At 39.7% G+C, this 24,604-nt stretch overlaps 1 protein-coding gene across 1 annotated transcript in view; it reads right to left on the bottom strand.

Moving 5' to 3' along the window:
* Window positions 1–24,604, bottom strand: part of LOC135220747 (uncharacterized) — a 671,524-nt gene that overhangs the window by 167,866 nt on the left and 479,054 nt on the right. The window contains exons 7-9 of the mRNA XM_064258199.1: window positions 22,747–22,837; window positions 7,550–7,724; window positions 7,013–7,208 (exon numbers count right to left, since the gene is read on the bottom strand). Coding sequence (XP_064114269.1) covers window positions 7,013–7,208; window positions 7,550–7,724; window positions 22,747–22,837 — 462 coding nt within the window. The remainder of the gene's footprint in view (window positions 1–7,012; window positions 7,209–7,549; window positions 7,725–22,746; window positions 22,838–24,604) is intronic.

A 24,604-nucleotide genomic window follows, 5' to 3' on the forward strand; every position in this document is an offset into this window, starting at 1 on the left:
GGAGCATGTCCGGAAGGGGAGTGGTCAGATCCACTCCTACTGTGAGGTTCCTGTCGTCCAGCCACCAATGCAGATCCTCCCTTACCTCCTGTGAGAGAGGAACAAGGAAAGACTGAGGATCTCGTGACTGGGACCAAAAGTTCCCGAGTCTCCATTGAAGAGACCACAGGTGAAGATGTCCGTGAGGGACCAGCCTCTCCAAGGACGACAGGTGACCGATCACGATTTGCCAAAGTCAAGCAGGTTATTCCTGTCTTGACAGGAACAGCTGCACTACCTCTCTGAATTTCCTGATACGAGAGTCTGAGGGGAAGACTCTTGCTGCTACCGTATCTATCAGCATGCCCAGGTACAATGTCCTCTGCTTGGGTTCGAGATCGGACTTCTCGAGGTTTATCAGGATCCCTAGATTCTGACAAAACTCAGAAGTCGATCCCTGTCCTGTAGCAACTGCGAGCGGGAGCTCACCAGGACCAGCCAATCGTCGAGATACCTCATGAGATGTATCCTGTTCGAATGTGCCCAAGCTGAGGCCAGGTTGAACACTTTCGTGAACACCTGGGGAGCGGTCAACAGTCAGAAGCATAGTGCCTTGATCTGGTAGATGGTTTCCCAAGGACGAAGCGGAGGTACTTGCGGGACGACCAGTGGATGGGTATTTAAAAATATGCATCCTTTAGGACCACCATAAGCATGAAGTCATTCTACCTGAAGGGTGCAAACACCGATCGTGCTGCTTCCATCTTGAACCAAGTCTTGCGAATAAGCCACTTCAGGGGAGAAAGGTCTATGACTGGTCTCCAACCCCCCAAAGCCTTCTCTACGAGAAAGACTCGGCTGTAAAATCTTGGAGACCCGTCTCTTGTTCAGCATTGCTTGCACTTCTTGCAACAATGCCTGGTGTTTTGCAGATCCCACTACGTAGGACAGAAGCTGGACCAGGTGGTTGGTGAGGGGTGGCGGGGACTCGAAGGGAAGCAGATAGCCCTCCCAAAGGACATCTACTACCCAGCTTTCCGCTCCGTATTGCTGCCAAATTGCCCAATGGCTTGACGCTGTCCCCAACCAATGGCAGCAGCTGGGGGCGGGGGACACCAGTCCTAGCGTTTCCCCTTGTTGTTGTTCTTCCCTTTCCTTCTTTGTCCACTGGAAATCGGTCTGAAAGGGGCAAGAAGACTCTTTTTAGGAAGAAGAAGAAGGCTGGGTTATTCCTCTGGCTCCCTTTGAAGCAGAAGATTCCTTTAGAGCCGAGATAGTGCTAGCCCGACTTTAAGGTCTGGTCGCAGTAGATGCTTTTGTTACTGCCTGGTGAACAAGCCAGTCCTTGTCCTCATCTCGCCACCTGTCCACAGCAGCATCTACCTGCTCTCTTTCAAAGAGAGCGGCAGAACCTCGCAACAGTCTGTTCCTCAGTGCCAAAACTGACTTGGAACCTGAGAGACCTGGATACTTGAGAGAGGGCAGTGTCGCGCCTTTTTGAGTACCAGGTTTGTCCACAGGTTAGTAGTCAGGTGGGCCAGGTAATTGTCTTACCTCCAGACTGACACAATCTCCTTAAGGCCGAGTCTTCCCCTGGGGTGATGGTCATGGAGGAAGCGGCAACCTTTGACACTGTGAACAACCACAGGTTCAACCAGGACTGCTTGGAGAGCCACCATAGTGGTGGCTTCCAACGTCACTGCTTCCTGTTGCAAAAGAGAGATGTTCTCCACAGATAGCTGCTGCAGCGATAGACTGGACCGGGTCGAACCAGGTCAGGGTCAACCTGTTTAGTCAGTAGAGGCCTGTCCAAAGGCGTATAGAAGCGCCTCTGGCGAGGTAGAGGTGCAGGAAGCAGCTGATCCGAACAGCTGGATCTAAGGGAATTCTCTTGTCCTGAGACAAGATCATTCAGCAGATCCAACACGCCGTCAGCTAAAGCTGGCCACAGAAGTCCCGTCGAAGCTTTGGGTTTCTTCTTGGGTGCCTGTCATGGTAATCGCTCTATAGCGAAGAAACATGTATTAAAGGAAAGGAAAATGTATCTTCTTCGAGTAGGTCTGCAGCCTGGAGGAATTCCCGCATGTGCTTGAGGTGTGTTATGGAACTCCAACATTTCATTGAGAGCCTTCTAAAATTTTCCTGTCAAGGGATGGTGACGTTCGCTGGTTACGATCCGCCCTTTTCAGCCCCACCCCGAGATCAATATATATATATATATATATATACAGGCAGTCCCCAGGTTACGACGGTTGTCGGCTTACGACGTTCTGAGGTTACGAGCTGTCAATAGATGTTATTTCCAGGATTACGACGCATGTTTTCAGGTTAAGACGCCTACAACGCTCATCGGGAGATAAAAAAATATTGACACCAAAAAATGCAAAATAATCAATATTTGAAGGTTTTTTTTTTTTAATGAAAAATGCCATAAGAATCCATGTTTACATAGTTTTCAATGCACCCAAAGCATTAAAAGTAAGGTTTTCTTAGGATTTTTGAGCGATGTTCCGGCTTACGATGATTTTCGGCTTACGATGTGTCTCAAGAACGGAACCCCCTTCGTAACCAAGGGGACCGCCTATGTATGTATGTATAATATATACTATATATATAATATATATATATATATATACATATACATATATACACAATATATTATAATATATATATATATATATATATATATATATATATATATATATATATATATATATATATTATACATATATATATAATATATCTATATATATATATTAATATATATATATATATATCTATATATATATATATATATATATATATATATATATATATTAATATATATATATATATAATTTATATATATATAATAATATATCTATATCATATATATATACCCTTAAATAATATATATATATATATATATATATATATATTATATATATTAATATATATATATACCCTATATAGTATATATATATATATATATATATATATGATATACATATACACATCCTACATACATACATAATATATATATATATATATATATATATATATATATATATATATATATATATATATATATATATATGTCCCTCAGGCAAGTAGAAATCAGATCATCAGAGATAAGAGAAGAAGGAAGAGACGAAGGATAAGAGATGAAGAGGACGCACGAGAGAGAGAGAGAACTGAGACAAGTGAAGTCCGTAGACGGAGAGAGAGAGATCCTGATGTTGAGTAACCCTTTCAGAGAAGAAAAGTCCTACAAGTGGGTTTTGAGGAGTAACCCACCACATTTCTTCCTGCAGTATGAAGTTAAGAAGCCATCTGAGTTTCTACTGCCCCCTTTTGTGAAGCCCTTGCTTCGAGAGCACTGATTTCGACAGCTGCAAAACTGGCCAGCAAGTATTTCATTACCGTACTGTTTCCCCCTTTTACACATTGTAAGATTTATTTTTGTTATGTAAATAGGAGAAACCATTCTGCATTTATCTTTGTTACTAAGCTTCTAAATGAACTTCTGTTCTGTTTGAGTTTCTTTCTATAATCGTATCCCAACTTTCAATTGTTGATAACAAAGAACCTGAGCGGATCTCGGTCCGTAACAGTCCCCAAAAGGAATCGAGGCGAGAGGGGACGATCTCCTGTAGAGGAGGTCGTGGCTGCTTTCCCGAGATTGTTTTGCTGATGAATCAGAGCGACAATCTTTGCAAAAGTCCTCTGTATCTCGGGGGTGTCCAAGTCCCTTGGTAAAGGCCCAAGTCCTTCCAGGGATCAGTCTCCCCGATCTACTCCTCCGTCCGGAGAAACCAAGCCAGACCCCCTTTAATCCATACTCTACGACTTTAGTGTACGATCGATGGGGTTCTAAGTCTCCAGGGACGTACCCCACTGGCGCTGAATCCCGTGGAAAGCACTCTGCGGGGTTCCGGCTATTCTCCTCGCCCCTCCCGGTGTATCCCAAGAAAGTAGACGGAATAGGAGAGGTGGATCGGGCATCTTCACTCCTCCTAGCAGGGCTGCTGCCAGGTGGGATGAGCCACACACTTGTACCAACCCCTGGTGGTGGCAAGCCAGTGTCTAGGAAAACGCAATCATACTGACAATGTGGACTCCCGAGGAGAATGCAACTACTCTTGCCGCGCTATAGCAGTGTTAGTAGGACTGGTAGCAGGACTGGTAGCAATGCTGGTGGAAGCCGCGGAATTCTTGCAAGCATAACTGCTGCCCGTGGAGATGTGGCTCCTTACCTGGTGAGAATGTGCATCCTCCTCACGACATGCCCAAGTGCTCTTCGAGGCCGAAGCCCCTGGCGAAGAGGACTGAACAGGGGACCTACTCTTTGTCTCTCACGTTGCTCCTTCCATAGGAAGAGGTGCAACATTCTTGGCTCCTGATGAAGAACCTGACTTGGTCTTCACAGGTGGGCCCGAGCCGCAGCTATCCGATCCCTTCCCTCGTTTTGTGCCAATGTCCCAACGGGGAGCTGATCCCGAATTCTTGTCAGTGGATGTGCTATCTCCCTTGGAAGGTTGCATATTCGAGGATACTCGCGAATGAAATCCCAACATGTCTCCGGTTCCTCCGGCCACGCCTTCAGAACCCGGAGCTGGAGAACAAACCTTGGTTTGTGCTCCAGAGGCTCCCAAGGCCCTCGCCTCTGAAGGTGAAGCCTCGGGTCCCGCTCTTGAAGGAGAGGGCGAGCCGACGGAGAGCCAATTGCCTTCTCCCAGAGGGGGAATGCAGACCCTTAGAATTTTTGACACTAGACTTCTTAGGGGACAGAGAGGCGACCTTCCCCTTCTTAGGTTGAGAAACCTTCAAAGGGGGAGAGGAGGAGGCAGACGAAGACAAGGATGAAGAAGATGATAACACCTTTCTCGATCTCTTCCTCTTTGACAGCTTCTGCAGGATAGAAGTGAGCGCCATCCAGGGAGCATTGGAGTGAGACGGCTCGCATACAGGGGTAGCAGAGTTGGAAGCAGGTCCAGGAACAGGAACAGGTCCAGGAACGGGTGCAAGAACGGTAGCCAGTCTGTAAAATACAGCAGGTCCAGTAGTCACAGGAGGGACAGGGAAGCAATCTGGAGTGTGCTCTGATGTGGCAGGGCCCACCCTTGGCATGACTGGCATCGCTGTCACTTCTGGCAACATCAGGGGGAGGCAGGAACCCAGGGGGCGGCATTGGACAGGCAAAGAAAGGCAGCTGATGGCTGCCACCCACGGAAGCACACACACTCGTCGGCTGATGCGACCAGACCAGGTGCAGGGGAATGAAGTAACCGGCCTGGGAAGTAGTGGTGGTGGTAAGGGTAGCTACCGAGTGAGTGGCAGCGCTGCTGGGAGCGCAGTTCAGGCGAGCCAGCAGTGCTGTCACTGACAGGGAACCCACGAGGACCAGGGAAGACCATGCCTGGTCTAACCCCAGCACCTCACCTACAGAATGAAAAGTTGGGTTAGGCAGAGGGGTCCATCCTTGATCTGAAGGAGAACCTTCGGGGCAAGGTGAGATTCCAGAAGGAGCACCGCTCGGGCCCGCCGCCGAAGCTCCCCCCCCCCACCCACAACTCATTGGAAAGGTAAGAGGAGAGAGAAGCTTCCCCCAGAGGGGAAGCAGCGAACATAGGACAACTGCTAGGACAAGAATGAGGCAGAAGGATCAAGTACAGGAGTGGAAGGGGCGAAACGCTCCCCACCAAGGATTTTGGTCTCCTGACATACCTCCTCCTCCCAGCAAACTTCTCCCACTGGGCAGCAGACCACAAGCAACACTCAGTACAAGTTATGTTGCCATCACAATCAATGCCTCGGCAAGAAGCACACGATGTATGTGGATCTACTTCCACCGAGGCTCTAATTTTATTGCATTTCTTCCTGTCCACTCCCAGCCAACACCTGTAGGAAGTAGACGGCAACAAAGGCTGGAGATCTAAGGTTGGTTGAGGGTTCATATCAAACAACTCAAACAAAACCACATAAATAGCATACACAAATAAAAAGGTAAATTCCCAACGAAAAAGAAGCGGTGAAAATCCAGCAAGACAGTCAGGCAGAGAGTGAAGTGATGCATGCTCACACAACATCAGCCGAAAGCAAATTGAATGCTCAACCCTTGTCTTGGTATAACCAATGACCAGATGGTAGTTAACTACTGTACCGCCATGTTTGAAAATTCAGTGGCCGCGTCCAAGCTTTGCCTTAAGTAATTCCTATTGTAAAGGACCGACGGTTTGTATATTGTGTATGAACAAATTATAGTTTAGAACAAAAATTTTGTTCCATGCATGTAAATGCCAATTTATATTGTGCTATAACTGCCAATGAGCAGAAAGGCCAAATACCAAATTCCTATTTACAGTTGGGTGAAGTAGTAATTATGCCTGGCATAATCTGAGCCTTAAAATCAGGTAGTGCATGGTGTCTTTGGCTAAGATATGACTTATGTCACAGTCTATACATCCGAGTTTTGGTTATGGCCAGCCTTTTTCCTAGACAGATCTCCCTAGTCCCAATTGTGTTGGTTTCAGCAATAACATACCTCAATGACCAAAGCCATGGCAGCTTCAGTGGCCCTCATTTTGCTCAGTACTTCTCAGCACTTCAAGGGTCTATACATTTCTCCACCCTCAGGTGTAAAAATATTTAGCTGAAACTGTGCACTCTTTAATCATTATTGGCTATTGAGGACAAGGATTTCATTTACATCCTTATAAGCAGCCAATAAACAATGGAGAAGAAAAAAAGGAGTCCAGAAACCTTGCGCAGAGAGAGAGAGAGAGAGAGAGAGAGAGAGAGAGAGAGAGAGAGAGAGAGAGAGAGAGAGTGTGTGTGTGTGTGTGTGTGTGTGTGTGTGTGTGTGTGTGTGTGTGTGTGTGTGTGTGTGTGTGTGTGTGTGCAGTCATGAATGTTATATAAATTAAAAGCAATGTTACTGACATATGGACAGAGTGAATCCCAAAAATTTCTGTAATAATCAATTACATTAGAATACTGAATTAATGACGCTTTCTTACTTTTGGTGTCAGAAAAATGCGCAATGAATACGTACCATCAGGAGTTTCACATGGATTGTTGGCAGCTTGCATGCAGAGAGAAACCTCATCAATTTTGTTGCGACAATATATCATCTGAGCCTCAAAAGATCTTACTAGATTAATAAAATATACTTCAGGAGATTTATTTTCCCCTTGTAAGGCCATTGGAGTATCCTTTGTTCTTCTTGCCATTTCTACATGTTCTGCTTCCTGTGAAAAATTAATAAATCCGTAATTCTTACATTATTCCTCCTGTGAGTAAACTATTACATATTATAAAATTAATGTTTAAGTTCTGCTTTTGCCCAATCTAAGTTTTCTTTTACATTTAGAATCACACAATACACAATGTAGTCTTAAAAAGAAATTAAAAATATTAAACATGAAATAACACTTTTCTCTTGTCATTTGCAATATAACTTCAATATAAGTACCATAACATTGACATTTGCATAGATTGATAGCATAACTGAACATAATCAGTTATTAACGAAAACTACAATTGAAAGAACAAAGTGCTCTATATGAAATATGATTATTGTATTCAATACCTTCATTACTTCTGCCTTTAGATTAACAGCAGTAGCATGCAGTTGAAGATAATCACTAGCCAACTCTGCCAAAAGTTTTTGAATTTCCTCTGCCTTTTTTCCAACTTTATGGAAAGGATCTGCTTTTAGACGAATGTTTTCCTCTGAAGCAGAATTTTCTGCATTTCTCCATGTCCTGAAAATAATATTAATGTTAGGTATTTCTTTAACAATCCACCTACATATAACTAGAAATACTTATGGTCACTATTACAAAATTTACAATAATTTTCTTCTGATTTAATTACTATACATACACTAAATTCTTCATAAGCTTAATACTTAGGATGGCATATTTTAGTCAGATCTGAATTTCAAAAAATAAATAACAAAATGATAGTTGCTCCATTAGCTCTTCCTGACACCTACGACAAAGACCTTCATAGATTGACAGCTACGTCAAATTCTCAATTACTACAACTAACACAACAATCCCAATAAACTATGGAGATCTGAGAGGCATTAATCTTTTAATATGTATGCATCTTAATAACGAATTCCTACTTAAACCAAGTTTATTTTCCAGCTCTTTTCACTTAACTGAGGATACACAACACTGGTAACGAAACCGAGAGAGGTAACTCAGTACTATACTATAATACTGAGTGTTTCAAAATTAGAGGGCCCCCCCCTCCACAGAACATATGGAAAGTTATGAAGTTTTCTGCTATAGCCTATCTCCAAGTACATTATCTTAAGTTTCTATTAAACTATTTTTATTTTATATTTCTTGTATTTTCAGACTGAGTGACGAAGTTAGATACAGCCATGGCTCGGAAGAAATCAGATGGATTGACCGAATCCGGGCTATAACCTTCAGAGAGGCCAGGGATGCTGGTGCATCCTTCATTTCACGTTTCTGGATAGCTGAAATACATTAAAAGAGATGAATCCTTTTTTAAAAGAAACTGGAACAAAAATCAATATGACTGTCATCATGAAAAGAGTGAGAATCTTGGAAGGCTGAAGTCCTTTCTCAGGAGTCAAAAGACATCATAGCTGAGGCAGTGGGTAGACCAAGAAAGTCTTACGTAAATTGGTGCTTGAACTAGAAACAAAAAGGGGGAAAAAGAGAAGTTATAGTGCTGTATATCATGAGCTGAAAAAATCTGGTATCAAACTTTCATGTTATCAGCAAGCCCAACATCATTCAGCAACAGAAAGAAGACCGTGCATGGTTTTATGGTTCATTTCTTAAAGATTGGGCTGAAGCATACTTTATCCATGTTGCTGCATCAGATGAATTCTTCCTTTACACAGTCAGGAAGCCAAATCATAAAAATGACATCATTTGGTCTGCAAAGTTGGATGATACCAGCAATAACATGTGTTATTGCCAAGCTGTGAAATTTCCTGAATGTTTGGGAATTTTTCTCTGTTTCACAGCCAAACAGTTAATGTGGATCATCAAAGGAAAAGGACAGTCATGGTATGGCGAATACTTCAGAGAAACTGTGCTTACTGGTGGAGTATTTCCTTTCCTCAAAGATCCTGAAAATGTGTTATCTATAGAATTTACATTTTTGCATGATAAGGCACCATGTTTCAAGGCTCTTCAAACACAGGAGCTGCTTTAAACTAGTGGTATCGATTTCTTCTCGTCAAGTGAATTTCCAGGTAGCTCCCCTGACCTTAATGTGTGTGAAAACATTAGGTAGTATCTTACAGGATCATGTTGAAGCGCACACAGCGGACTATGATGGTATACCAAGCCTCGACAACCTGCGAAGAGAGGTGACCGAAGTGCTCAGGGACATGGAGTTTGAGTCTCAGCTTTTTTTGATGAAATCATACCCCTTAAGAATGCAGGCTGTGGTACAAGCAGATGGGGGCCACACAAAATATTAAATACTCAGAGAAAAACTTAAATAAATATCTGTTCCGAATTACTTTTGTTTTTGTCCATATCAATTTTAGTTTATGCTGTAGAGCAGGGGGCTCTAATTTCAAAACACCCTGTAGTATCTATTTTTCTTGTTACTGGGGAAGATTTCCCATTCATTCATAAAGCTGGCCAGCAGGTAACAGGTTTATAATAACGATCTGTTTTCCCTAAATTCAATCCAGAGAAGTGCAGTAACTTCATACTTCCTGACCAATTGCAAAATCCAATTCTGGTACTTCAAAAAAACTACATATGAGTTGGAAAAAATGAATGGTACAGTCACCCCATGAACAATTGGCATAGTTTTTTAATTAATTGTTTTGTTATGCAAATATTGCCATAGGAAGGTGCCAGATTCTTCACTTATCAGTAAATAATATTTCCTTTCAAAGATGTTATACTTACAATAAATTAAATTAGAATTGAGTATACAGTGGAGCCTCAATAATCATGGGGGTTGGGGGCCACAAACACCCGTGATAAGAAAATATCCGTGTCCTCACACACCTCAAAATACCCTAGGCTATACCCACCCCAACTGCTTATTTCAATAGTTAAAACACCAAAGATGTCCTACCAATAAAAACTCTTGTAGGCTAACTGCCTATTTTAATACTAATTTAAACACCTAATATACATTAAACTAGCATATGGGTACTTACTACTATTGATTGGACCATGCTATCCTATGCAGGTTGAAGATACACATGTACTTACTGCAACTTAACATTTTAAAACTATCTATGGCTGATCCGAATAGTAGTAGTAGAAGGGTATTGTCATTGAAATGGCTCCCTTGCTTACTTTATGCCTCCTTTGTTTGTGCGTGTTTAAGTTATATGCCTCTAAAATGTCACAAATCTTTTATAAATTCTTTCCTGTCTTCAATTTCCCCTTAATCAGATCAGCAAACAAAAGTATATTAGCTAACAATTCCTCTTTATTTTCATGATTTGGCTCGTGCACAAAACTAAAAGTACATACTATATATTTTCGTGAAGAACATTTATGATAAAAAAAAACATGATTTACTGTAATGATTACAGCACCCAACTATAATATTAATGTATAAACAGCAAAATACAGTAATAAAAATCTATTATTGTCTTTTGTTTATGTTTAGAATCAGCTGATGGACGTTTATTACTGAAAAAATTATTTTGGAAAACAATTTAGTTACTAAAAGAAACTAATTTATTAATGGAATTATTATTATTCTTAACTTCGTACATAAAAGTTTATGATACAGTAATTCATATTTCATTGAGAGAGAGAGAGAGAGAGAGAGATGAGGAGAGAGAGAGAGAAGAGAGATCTCGAGAGAGAGAGAGAGAGAGAGAGAGAGAGAGAGAGAGAGAGAAAGTAGCTTAGGATGATTGTAACTGTTGACTAGCTTAAGTCAAGAATAAGAACAACATTGTGTTGTTTACTATGAAGTTCGTACTTTAAATGTTTTTATGGTGATAAGAAATGATACATCGATAGTGATAAAATATTCTCTTGTATAATGTTATAATGTGTGATAATCATTGAAACAACAGTAAAAGTTGTATTGATGCACAGTTTAGTAAATCACAGAAAGAATAAAAATATGGTAACATATATGTACCTACAAATGTCGAGGACCATCTGTTCTTTTATTACGATAATAATAGATCAGTATTATAGTTTATTCTGTAAGTGAAATAAGTTTTTTTTTGAAAAGTTGCTGTTTTATTTCATTGAGAGAGAGAGAGAGAGAGAGAGAGAGAGAGAGAGAGAGAGAGAGAGAGAGAGAGAGAGAGAGAGAGAGAGAGAGAGAGAGAGAGGTTGTGATTTTAATTTAGTATTTTATCAATATTTTTCTACTTACATTAATATTAGTATCTGAAAATTAGTAAATTATTTTTATCCTAAAGATGTATTTAGTCCTGAAAATAAGATGAAAATACAATAATTAGTGAATCTTGTTCTATGAAAAAATTCGCGATTTTGTTCATTTCCTGGAATATAGTGCTATTTGGGATCCACAAAAAAGTAAGTAAAGTGTTTTATGACAGAGTTTAGAGCATAAGTATGTAAAATACGTGGGTAGTTTGTAGAATGGTGTAACCACTATCACTGTAAACTTGTGAAGTGTATTTTTGTCTTCTGAAAAATGCTTTCCCCAAGAAATTATTCCTTGAAGAGGCTTTTTATTATGAAGATATGCCGATAATATATAAGATAGGGATTTTATTATGAAGATATGCCAATAATATTTAAGGTAAAAATGGTTTTATTATGTTGACGCTTCATCGCCGATTGCAAACAATACGTAATCTATGACAATTATCGTTTGTATGACTGCATTTTTTGGAGAAGTTAAGTTCTACCTAAATAATAATGAAGTTCAAATTGAACATTAATGTTTTCCTAAATGTTATTACTACTGTAATTACACTACTACTATTAACATTTCTAAAAGGTTAGAATGATAAAGGTCGTTTTGAACGCAATGTAACTCAATGTTTACATTTCGTTGCTGGTCACTCACTCTAAGTACAAGTTAATGTCAATGATGTGGAGTTATTCCATGAATAGGCTATTTATTATGAAGATATGCCAATAATATACAGGGTGAGAATGGTTTTTTTACCTTTATTGTCCGTTAATATCATAATGTGAATCTGTTCATGATGTTGGTGGTTATGGACCCCGCCCGAGGCTTAGCCTACAAAGACAAGCCTGCGATGCTGCGATTCATAGCAGCAATATAGGCTGAGAAGTGGTCCAAGGAATAACCCGTGATTAACTGATCAAGCGATTGCTGATCCGCGACTTAGGGAGGCCCCACTGTATTTAACGTATCAAAGATAATTAATATGCAAAATAAGGAAAATATATAACCTCAGGTCCACAAATGCTAATTCTACTCTCAATAAGGCTTCACAGCAGCAATAGCATAAGCATTTAGCTTTGCTGCCGTTCGAGTCATGACCCAACATATCATACTGCACTGGGGTATTGTCAGTTTGCGCCTACAGCCGATAAATAATACACTAAGGTTGCCAATATTCTTTAACAACAGTGTGATTCAATTAATTCTGTCCTTTGATCAATAAAATAATTTGCATGCCACATTTAGTAGGCCTAAATTTGAGTTCAGATTTTGACACCTGATTAGCCTAGGTCTATTTTCAGCAGCATACTCTCTTGGATACGTAATGTGAATTAATATCTAAATCGACAATCTCCATATTAATCTTCTTTACTTGATTATTCCCATTGGTCTTTATCATTGGCCATGCAGTCCTTTTTTCTTATCCTTTTTATTATTGCTTAACATAATTTACTCTGACCTAGGTTTTTTTGTAAGGTGTTTTTAAGTTGCATGGAACCAGTCTCAGACCTAGGTATCTCATGTCAAAAAGCAATCAAAAGAAATCAAACGGATACAACTTAGTCTTTAATTTTATCCAATTCCTGGCATATCATCCTGTTTTATCTGGACATATTGGAAAGCTGTGATAGTCAAAGCTGATGAATACGTTAAGAAACGTTTTTTCATAAAAAGCTTTCTTGGGTTAATCTTTCTGTAGTTATTTTTTTTAAAATAGAAATTAATTAAAATTAGTTTCATATCTATGCCTAGACCTACTATCATGAGCATATTATAAGTAGCTGAAAGGATAGGAAATATGAAAGATGACTTTCTCATTCAACTCTATTTCAGATATTTTTACAATAGAAACCTACTGTTGTAATCAGAGATTATTCTTTGACAGCTGCAACAATCATGCAGGGTGAAACATGAGTTTATGCATATATTTTGGGGAATGAAAGAAAAGTAATTTTGAACATAAAATGTTCTATAAACATATGCACTTTGAGGCTTTGTTCGTCAGTCAGGGGAATTCTAAAATAAGCGTTATCTTTGGTGCTGCTTTCATGCGTTGGAGTTTTAGCGAGAAGTAGGAGTAGCTGGAGATGTGGGGGAGCAGTGGTACCATACAGGAGGAGGATAGAGGGATTAGGTCAATGTGAATAAAGTATCTCCCAATAAAATGTATTATTTAGGTTTTGAAAAAACAAAAAAATATGCATGCATCATTGAATCTGTTTCCCTCCATATCAGTGGTATTCACTGGACACATAAAAAAAAAGAAAAGTATGTAAGCCTAACCAAATCTCCCATCCATCAAAGGTAGACTTGCTTATCTATTAGACTTATTAGAAACTCATCAAAGATTTCAAGTGTACAGTGGTCCCCCCTTATTCGCGGGAATGCGTACCAGACCCCCCCGTGAATAGTTGTAACCCATGTAAAAATGCTTAAAACCTCATATTTTGTTAGTTAAAACTCAAGAAAAACCCACTAAAAATTTTTATACCTGTTTTTTCAATAGTTTTATCACAAAAAGTGCAATTTATGATGAAATTGATTAAAAAAAACCAGGAATTTATGGCTATTTCTCATAGAAAAATACCGCGAATAGGCAAATTTTCCGCGAATAATGCAGGGATACGTTCCAGAGAGAAATCCGCGAACGTGAGTCTGCGAATCCAGAGAACACGAATATGGGGGTCCACTGTATTTCTAAAAATCTCCCTCTCCATCTAAAGTAATTCATCAGACACCAGTCATAGGCATAGACCTAGTAATGATTCCTGGTTGCATAAACTCATGATGCACCCTATACGTATTGTCTTGCTCTCTTGTGGTGCTTCGAGGAGTTCCACTTCTAGGCCCATTTTCTAAAGTTTGCTGTTCTCTAAACAATTTGGTTCATCTATGTATGATTTTCTTCGGTATATTAAGCTTTCTTGATATTTCTCTAACAGGAACTTGCACCGAATGCAGTGCAATAATTGTCTCTTGCTGAGCAGGGGATGTTTCTTTAACCGTCCATGACACATTGACATTCGATTACTGCCCACATCATGACACCAAAAACAATAAAGTGAGGTAGCATGGTTCTCACTGTTGAGGTTATCCTTGTGCGTCAGGCAGGTGAATGAAAATTTATGAAACTCCACTAATAGTAATTCGCTTCAGTGTACATGCCCAAGGGCAACATTAAAGGAAAGCAACCCCATACAGAAAAGTAAAAAATTAGCTACAAACGTGAAATAATAACGAAACATATATCAGATGAAAAACTTAGGAAATATAAATACAAATACATAAACTATGAAGTGAGAGTCATATACCTGATGAACAAAAAGTAATTGCAGCCAGCTGAACTTCTGAAGTTCAAACAATTAAACTGCATGATTGGGAAGAACATTCTACAACTTGGTTGCAAGAGGAACTGATCATCGTATAAGAAAAAAGCAGGAATTAAAAATTAACGGCACATCTAATTTAGTACTATGTAGTGGACATTATCAAATCTTTTCACTAAGAGAATGGGTTTTCAAAGTCACAACAGAACTTATTGCCCCCTTCAGCAGGAAAGTTATCATCCTTTTACTAGGGAAAATGGGCACAGTTTATGCTTGATGTAATGAACAGGATACTTTCTCTTCTTAAAACATTGCTTTGTTAATCTTAGCAGTGATTATGCTTTTTATCTTTCTGAAGCCCTGATACATAGGGAGACTTGGAGTCATGTAGGGCATCCATCTGTAAATCATCTGCTAACAAATTATGAAATGAGCTGATTACGTCGTGTTTGTGTGGGGCGGACGTGTTGGAGGTCTCTCGCGTTTTTTCACAGATAAGAAGGGTTTTTCGCCCTTGGTGATTATACCTTTTACAGTAAGCAATGTGTTAATAGTGTCTCCACGTAATACCCGGCGTATAAGCCGGAGAGTGTTATGCAATTGCAGATATTCTAATATTCTTTCTGCTCCAATCAGTGCCTTAGAAATCTTTCAAATCACAGCTACTCGAGGCCTATTGGTACTGGGAAATGGGTAAAAGAATGCAGTGTATGTGTTAGTGCTTGGCCCTTCCCTTACCACAAAAATGTCATCCAACCAACCTCCAACCGTTGCGCAAGTTACCCAGGCACCTACCGGTGCCTGTGCCCCACACACAAGTTCCATACTCGCGAACAATTGTCTGTAATTTTACCCTATACCATTCGAACGTTCCGACGTCGAGTCCGCTATTCAATCTGTCAGTGATGCCTTCTCCGATGAGGAAATCAACGTTGCATATACGAAATGCAAAGATCTGATACCAGAGAGCATTCTCAAGGAGCGATCCGCGAAGAACTTGTCCTCACACAAAAAAATATCATATATCACTAAGTGGCTAAGGACCTGCTCGGTGGAAATCTACGCCGATGACCCTTACAATCTGCCTCCAAAGGGGCCCGCTGACCTAAACCTACCCGCGGTGTACCACACGGTAGAAAATGCCTTCCAAACAGCAAAATCCCTCTCAGAAATAATGGGAAAAAACTCAGAAAAAATCGAGGAGACAAATGATAAATTATCAAGAATCTGGGACGTGACCAAAGAACTGCAGGATTCCCTAGACAGTCTTAAAACGGTGGAAACAAATGATCTCACACGGATCTGGGATGCGATCAAAGGAGTGCAGGGATCGATTGACAATCGCACAGATAGCCACCAAACTCCTATGGATGCGGCATCCAGTTTTTCCTCGCCTCCCAGCAACACGGAAGTGCCCCCTTCACCTGTAGGCCGTTCTGAGGAGACAGTTGGTCCCCCAACCTCCCCTCCCTCCCCAGTGCCTCCGGTGGAAGATAGACCTCCGGTGATGATTACCAGCCCTTGTGATCCTCCCCACCCTATCTCTCCCCGCCAACCCCCCATCGTAGATGCAGATGAGAGTGATCTTGAGGGGTCTAGCGGCTGGCAGATACAAACAAGTAGAAAGAAGAGAAGATCCTCTCGTTTGGCCGCTGGACCGGAGCCCAACATTCGAGTTTCACCTCGCCCGACACCTGAGAAGAGATGTCACGTAGCAATTCACAATCTGCGCTCATCGGTGACGCTAGACACCATAGTGGAGAGAGTCAAGTTTCTCACTGGCTCTGACCCACTCATCTCTCACGAACTCCCATGTAGAAATAAACAAAGTGGCTTACAGGATTACCTGCCTATTTCAACACCTCGACGTTCTTAAAGGCGAGAATTTCGGTCCTAATATATTAGTTTCAAGATATAACCTAATCCAGGACCAACCACCCCCAGGGGAACTTACTGTCACTCCAACCAGGGTCATTTCCACTGCAAGTGCCAGCCAACCGCCCATGGCGAGTGACTGCCCACTCCCCCTGGATAACCCCCCATCCACCCAAATGATCAGCGCATTCATCTCCCATCTTCGTGAGTAGCCATGGATACATTAAACATAATCTCTTGGAATATTTTTGCCTCAAGCAGAACATTCCTCTCCTAAACATGCTCTGCAAAAATTTCAACGGCATCATTGCATTGCAAGAAACGCTCCTCTAGCCTCATGACCTTGCCATCTGCGATTCAATTCATGAAGACTTCAGAACCTTCTCGACTTCATCGATGCAAGTTACAGATCAAATCATAGCCGGTCGTCCGAAAGGGGGACTTTCTTTCCTGTGGCACAAATCGTTAGACAATTTGATAAAGGTGATGACCTACAGGAGTGACAGATTGCTTGGGCTTCAAGTGACAGTAGGGAACTCTAAAATCCTAATAATTAATGTTTATATGCCGATGGGTGAAAATAACAATAATTTTGATCATTTCTGCATGATCCTAGGGGAGTTACACATATTATTTCTCCTCTGATCATATTTGTATAATAGGGGACCTTAATTCTCACCCCACAAAACAATTTTATAATGAACTTACTCGCTTCTGTCAAAATCATGCTCTCCAAATTAGCGATGTAATGCTCCTCCCTCCCTCCTCCTACTCATATGTACATAATAGAGCGGACGCAATTACAACCTCCTGGCTGGACCTACTGCATCATCTCCACAACTTCATGATTCTATTATGACCTGCAATATTCGCTACGATCTTGCAACGGGCTACGATCACATCCCTTACAGGTGTCATTCAGTACCCGCATCCCTCCCTACCGTGAACCCACTAACTGACCGCCCTCCAGCGGTTAACTGGGAGTTTAAAAACCAACAGAAAACCAGATACTTTAGGGCGACCACGGAAACCACGTTGCGGTCAATAATTCAACCGGCTGACGCCTTACTGTGTACCAACACAAAATGCAGAAATGACCACCACAAGAGGGATCTGAATGAATTCTATTCGAACATAATCTCCGCTATGCTTGCTTCGGGCAGGACTGCCTTTAGATTTTGTCAAGGTAATTCTCGTAATATACCTGGTTGGAATGACTTGGTTAAGGATCTGTATACATACTCACGAGAGATGTTTTTACTGTGGAGGCAAAATGGCAGCCTAGGGAGGAAGGACAACAACTGCATTTACTAATGAGGCAGGCGAGAGCGCAATTCAAACTTGCTCTTAAGCACTGTAGTTAAATGAAAAACAACTAAGAGCCGATGCAATGTCTAGAAATGTAGAATCTGGTGATTACCCTCGTCTTTGGAAAGATATCCAGTCCTTAAATCCCAAAACTAAAAAGCTATCACAGAGAGTAGGGGAAGCAGTCAGAGACGAGGCTATCGCAAGGAGTGGGGTGATCACTTCAACAATATCCTGAATTCATAAATGATCAGGATTCCCGAAGCGAGGTAGATAACCTCCTTAATGACAACTTTCAATTTCATTTTGCAGACCGTATTACGCCAGGTAACATCAGCGATGCCATAAACAGCATACCTAATAATAAATTGCCCGGCTGTGATGGTCTTCCCGCAGAGGCTTTCAAATTCTGCCATCCGATAATTTTGTTACATTTTGCTAGCTGCCTTATTCAATGCGTGCATAATTCACCAGTTTCTTCCAGACTCCCTACTCTTAGTTCACTTGATACCATTAATCAAAAACAAGCTAAAGGATGCAGCTGACCCTGGAAACTACCGGCCAATTGCAATCACAACAATCGCATCGAAGATACTTGAGTCGGTTCTTCTTGTGAGACTTCTCCCCTTTCTACACACCACTGACAACCAGTTCGGGTTTAAAGCAAACCACTCAACCGACACCTGCATCTACATACTGAAAGAATTGCTGAACTACTACCTATCATCAGCATCTCGGTTTTCCTGTGTTCTAGATGTGAGAAAAGCATTTGACAGAGTAAACTACCTGAAGCTATTCCTGAAGCTGCATAAAAGGGGCACACCCCTATATCTAATTGGCATTTTACATTGCTGGTTCTCCACACAGCAATTCTGTGTCAAATGGGGCAACGTATTATCGTACACTTCGCTCCCTAAACGGGCTTCGGCAAGGGGGCATTCTCTCTCCATACCTGTTTAATACGTAAACACAGATGCTTGAATGTCAAACTGAACTCACTCCCAATCGGATGCACTGTCAATGAAACAACTATAAACAACCTCTGTTACGCCGACGATATGGTTCTGATTTCCCCATCAGTGCATGGCCTCCAACGACTCATCGACACTTGCCGCCAATATGCAGAGGAATTTGATATAATCTACAACGAAACCAAGACCCAGTGCATGTCGCTGCTCCCGAGATCGCTTAAGCATATTGCAGAATCCACACATTTTCCCATCGGAAACCATCGGCTGGAATTTGTGCGCGAATTTCCGTATTTGGGTCACATTATTACCGACGACCTAAAAGATACGGCAGACATTGAACAGAGGCGTCGTAAACTATGTGCAACTGGCAACATGATTGCAAGGAGGTTTGCCTTCTGTCACCGAGACGTGAAAACTGCTGCTCTTCCGCTCGTACTGTTACAGTATCTATGGGTGTTCCCTCTGGACGAACTATACCCGAGAGACCATGAGACGTATCACTGTTGTGCACAATGACATTCTGAGACGCCTCACAAACACTCCACGCTACCACTCCGCCACACAGATGTTCTTAGAAAACCACCTGAAACAATTTAAAAATCATTGTAAGGCGAACAATGTCCAGCCTGGTAACCCGAGTGAGAAACAGCGGCAACTCGCTCATACAAAGCATCCTAAGGAGTGAAGCAAGAAGAAGATCTAAATTGTGGGAAAGATGGGAAAATGAGGCCTTTGTCCCCTAAAAGGACTTAATCTCTGTATTAGCAAGATGTCATCTGCAGATTTTGTCATTATTATATTTATTGCTGATATTTTATTTTTTCATTATTTCTGTGATTACTATCAAGTTAAAGTTTCTTTATATATATATATGTATGTATATGTATATATATATATATATATATATATATATATATATATATATATATTATATATATATATATATATATACATTCAATTTATGTATTTAGCCCTCTGGACCAGAACATAATACCATGCTAACCAAAAATAAACCAAACAACACAACAATCTCAAGGAAATAACACAATCCTACTTAACCACCTGAAGGTCTAGTGAAATTTAAACTATATAATTTGTGCACTAACTGTTATAACTCTCAATGCATTTTTTTTTCTCACCAACATTATTACTATTACCAGTATTATGATTACTATCTTTTATGCTACCTCAGCTATTTTGTGGATAAGTGCCGATTACTAATTTTTCCTATCATGTTGACACATATATCTAGATTGTGTATGTTACTGTGTATTTTGTATGTTCATTGTATATGGTCTTGAACCGAAATAAAGGATATTATTATTATTATAATAAGCATTGGAAACACTTTGAAAAGTCTCATAAATAACAGTGACCCCAAGAAGAAGCAGTGGCAGGTTGGTGTGGTGACCTGGGAAATTTTAAATTACGCCAGCTAAAATTAGTGGTGGATTAGTGATGGAACCAGATTAGTGATGGTCAACCTATATATAATTAAGTTTTTTCCTATACAGTGGCTCCTTGGTATACAAATTTAATTAATTCCAAATTCCAATTTGTATATCGTAATGTTCTTATACCATTCCAAACATTCCCATAAGGAACATGTAATGGGAATTCAATTAATTCCCTCCACACTCATAAATTTCCCGCATACCCACCATTTGTATTCACTTTAATTCAATTATTTTAAGCGTAAGCGCAATATCAGTGGGGCCCCCATATTCGCATTATCTGGATTCGCGGACTCATACATTCGCAGATTTCTCTCTGGACAATATCTACTCATTATTTGTGGGAAATTTGTCTAATCGCTGTATTTTTCTATAAGAAATATCCAGAAATTCCTGTTTTTTTATCAATTTCATCATAAAATGCACTTTTTGTGATAAAACTATTAAAAAACCAGATATAAAAATCTTTAGTGTAGTTTTCTTGGAGTGTACTTACCGAAATACTCTGTTTTCAGTGTCTTTAAAAGGGTTCCAACTATTCGCGGATTCTAACTATTCACGGGGGGGTCTGGTACACATCCCCCGCAAATACGGGGGAACCATTGTAGTTAAATGATAACCACACTTAGCAAAATGAATAAAAGAATAATGCTTTTCATAATAAAGTTTAACATAAAAAATGAACAAAATCATATAAATAAAAGGAGGGAGTGTTTATACTGCTGACTGCTGAGGAGAGAAGGAGAAGAGAAAGTAAAAATATTACTGTATGTAGTATGTAAAAGCAATAATAATTCACATACAGAAAATTAAAGAAGGGAATTTCACAATAAATTTAATATAATGATACAATACAATATAAAAAAACATCAAATGCAATACAGTAACAATAAAAAATAGAAAGAGTCTCACTTGAGCGAGTGTTCGTGACTGTGCTGAGTAAGATGGTAGAGAGGAGAGGGAGGAGAGGGAGGGGATGGTGGTGGGTATAGGGTGGGCGACGGGGGTCTGCTTGCCACTGACATCCCAGCTGGGGCAAGACTCGCATGAGTTAACTCTTTAACTACATTTCGCCTGTTTCTTTCGCTGACACTCAATTTGCCCGAATCACTTCTTTTTGTTACGGTTATAAAGTACCTCTTGAGTGACACTTGCTTTTTGCAATTTTTTGGCCTTGTAAAAGTAACTAACCCCTACAAAATGACACAATGGCGCCACGTTCAGCTTGCGTGCCTTAGAATGTTTGTTTAAACGACTTCCTTGTGAAAAGTTAGTATTTGATCTCTCTTTCCTTTTTCCTTACTTGCATCATGACTTATTACTTATTTGGTTGCAAAATCCTCATGTTTACTGGATTATAATTCTAAATTCTGCCATTAGCCAACAGCAAGTTGATGTGTTGTGGCATAGTTAATCTCCTTATACTTAAGATCCAAGTGTAAAAAACAAGTCGACAATCATACAAGTGAGGGATTTTCACATCTGCCGGAAATTGATTACTCACCCACTCTCTCTCTCTCTCAAACATCCACACACACAAACACACAATCAGACACACACCTGATTCCTTTGATTATCCTTGCAAAATGCAAATAAAATGACAATTTTTTAACCAATTTGTATTTTTCATACCTAACAAACCTGAGGTCTTAACAATAGGATAATCTTCTAAAACCAAGCTGGAAACCAACCTTTGCCTGCAAACATTTCAGTTTCCTCAAGGGGTTCCTGCCTTTCCTCCCTCAATTCAGGCAGGAAGTGCACTATTTTCCACAAAACAGCTCATGAATCGAATTTCTAGACTGTACACGGAAACAAAATTCTTTAAAAATTTGACTTCGTATAACGAAAATACGAATAATGAATCATTTGTATGTCGAATAACCACTGTACTATATACATATTCCTATCTAACACTCTGGACCCTTATTGAGGGCTCACCCTGGCTCCAAAGGCATTCACACTACATAAGGACAATAACATAAAATCTGTAATTTTTGGCCTCATAATCCTAAGGATCATAATATTTTAACAGCTCTCTCCACTTTTACTTTCCTTAATTACCTACCCTCAGAGGGGTGTGGCACCTCTTGTGAACAAACTTGATTTGCACCAAGTTTGGCTGGAATTTATTGTGGTTCTGGACTGGTTGAACATAAGTTTACAAAAGACAGACATATACAGACATAAAGACAGATGACAAGACATATACAGACATAAAGACAGATGACACAATTCAATTAGTTACGTCCATAAGATTTCATCTGACATAAGCTAAAAACATGGAAATTTAGATATTCCAGAAGAAACTGACAACATATCTTTTCAAGAACATCTATGAAAAAAGGACTGATCAAAACTATGAACTACAGCTGACAAAATGAAAAAAATAAGATTAGGGTGAATAGAGAGCCTCTAATGACAGAGAACTTTAATGAACCAGGATTAATGATTGTATGGTGTGAAATTTCTACTTACTCAAAAAGTGCTATCGTACTGAAGAGATCTTGTGGCATCTGCTGTTTCTTTGCTGATTTTCCATCAGTCTTAGCACCTGTGCTGTTAGTACCTAAACAATGTACAACTCATATCAGTTATGACAACTCGCTTAAAATTCAATACGATTATCTACAAATACACATGGGTTACTAGCCAATAGGACCCGTATTTCACTTTAATACTATATATAAAAAAAAGAGGAGGCAGACAATGTGTATGATTAAAAATAAATTGTGTGTAATATTCTGATATCCAACATAAAGCATCTGAAGTTTAAACAACTATGGATATTAAACTTCTAGCTTTTCTTCAAGGCCAAACATTATTTTTCCTTTTTACATGGAAACAACATATGCATAGAGCAGTACTTAACTTCTACAAATACATACTTCATTTACCAGGTACAAAAATACAGTGGCACATAAATTTAACGGACATCAGTTTAGCAGATTTCGTTATTTAACAAAATCGCCCGAGTACAATAAAAATGTAAAATATATTTGGTACTTTCTGGATAAACCTGGTAAGTATGAAAGGTTCATCAGACAACAGGTATACCTGTTTGTGCCTGTGAGGGTCGAGGGTGAATGAATAAACAAACACATGCATGCTCACAACCATAGTTTTCCTCTTTGTGCATCATATTGGGAAACACTTCTGTGGGCTCAACTCTCTCTCTCTCTCTCTCTCTCTCTCTCTCTCTCTCTCTCTCTCTCTCTCTCTCTCTCTCTCTCATTATCTTTAAGGCATTACTACTTAACCCTTCATAGCTAGATCCCTTCATATGAGTAGCAACATTATGCGCCATCGATTTGAAGGAACTGGGTGGGGAAAGTTTCCATTACTTCTATAGCCCATAAATTCACTAATGGTGACTTTTAAACTGGCTAAAACCAAGTGAGTGGCTCATGAGAGTTAGTTGTGCTCTTGGGTTGAAGGAAGCATGTTCTCTCTCTCTCTCTCTCTCTCTCTCTCTCTCTCTCTCTCTCTCTCTCTCTCTCTCTCTCTCTCTCTCTCTCTCATGACATCTTATTATAAATTTGCTCATAAATATAGCTAGGGGTTGCTGTTGGTTTTAGTTCTTATCTTTTATGATAGTATGTCATTTACAATCATAATTTTGCAAAGAAAAGTGCAAAGAAATATTAGTAAAGACTTATACTTGTCTTGTTAAAGAGGCCCCACAAGGGGTTGTAAATAGTAATTTTCAACTTCTCATAGAAGGTAGGAAAAATTGTTTAGAATTTTTTTCTTACACATTGTGCATTTGCATATCTTCCTCTTTCCATTGATGTTTTTTCCTTAAATTGGCTGACCTCAAAGTTTACCCAGCCTTGGGTGCTGTACATTGGTTTTTCAGCCCGTCTCTTATGGGTTAATGAAATAATGTACTTATTCCAGTATAATAAATGTAGTGTTACACATTTTCAAGTATGTATGTGTACTGGGTATATACACAAGTATAAATCACATTAAGATAAACTGCGTACTCAGATATTCTTTGTTATAAAGAATTTGGGGTAATTATTTTTAAAGAAACAATATTTATGTATGTTGAATGGGATTTGTAAATGGTACTTTACACATCTTGTAACCACAAGTAGGTACAAGTATGTACACATTGTTAGAAGCACTTCATTGTGCAGATATATAACTGAATTCAAATCAGTAATTCAATGCTTAAACTCAAATGATAATTACACAATACTGGTTAGAATAGGCTACTAGGCACTTTTCATGGAATAAAATAAAAGTTTGATAGTTAATCCCAGGGTATCCTATTATGTAGTTCTTTGTCACTCGTGGATTTCATTATTGAGCAGGAGTGACAGACCCA

This window comes from Macrobrachium nipponense, chromosome 2 (assembly GCF_015104395.2).
Source record: "Macrobrachium nipponense isolate FS-2020 chromosome 2, ASM1510439v2, whole genome shotgun sequence".
Lineage (NCBI taxonomy): Eukaryota > Metazoa > Arthropoda > Malacostraca > Decapoda > Palaemonidae > Macrobrachium > Macrobrachium nipponense.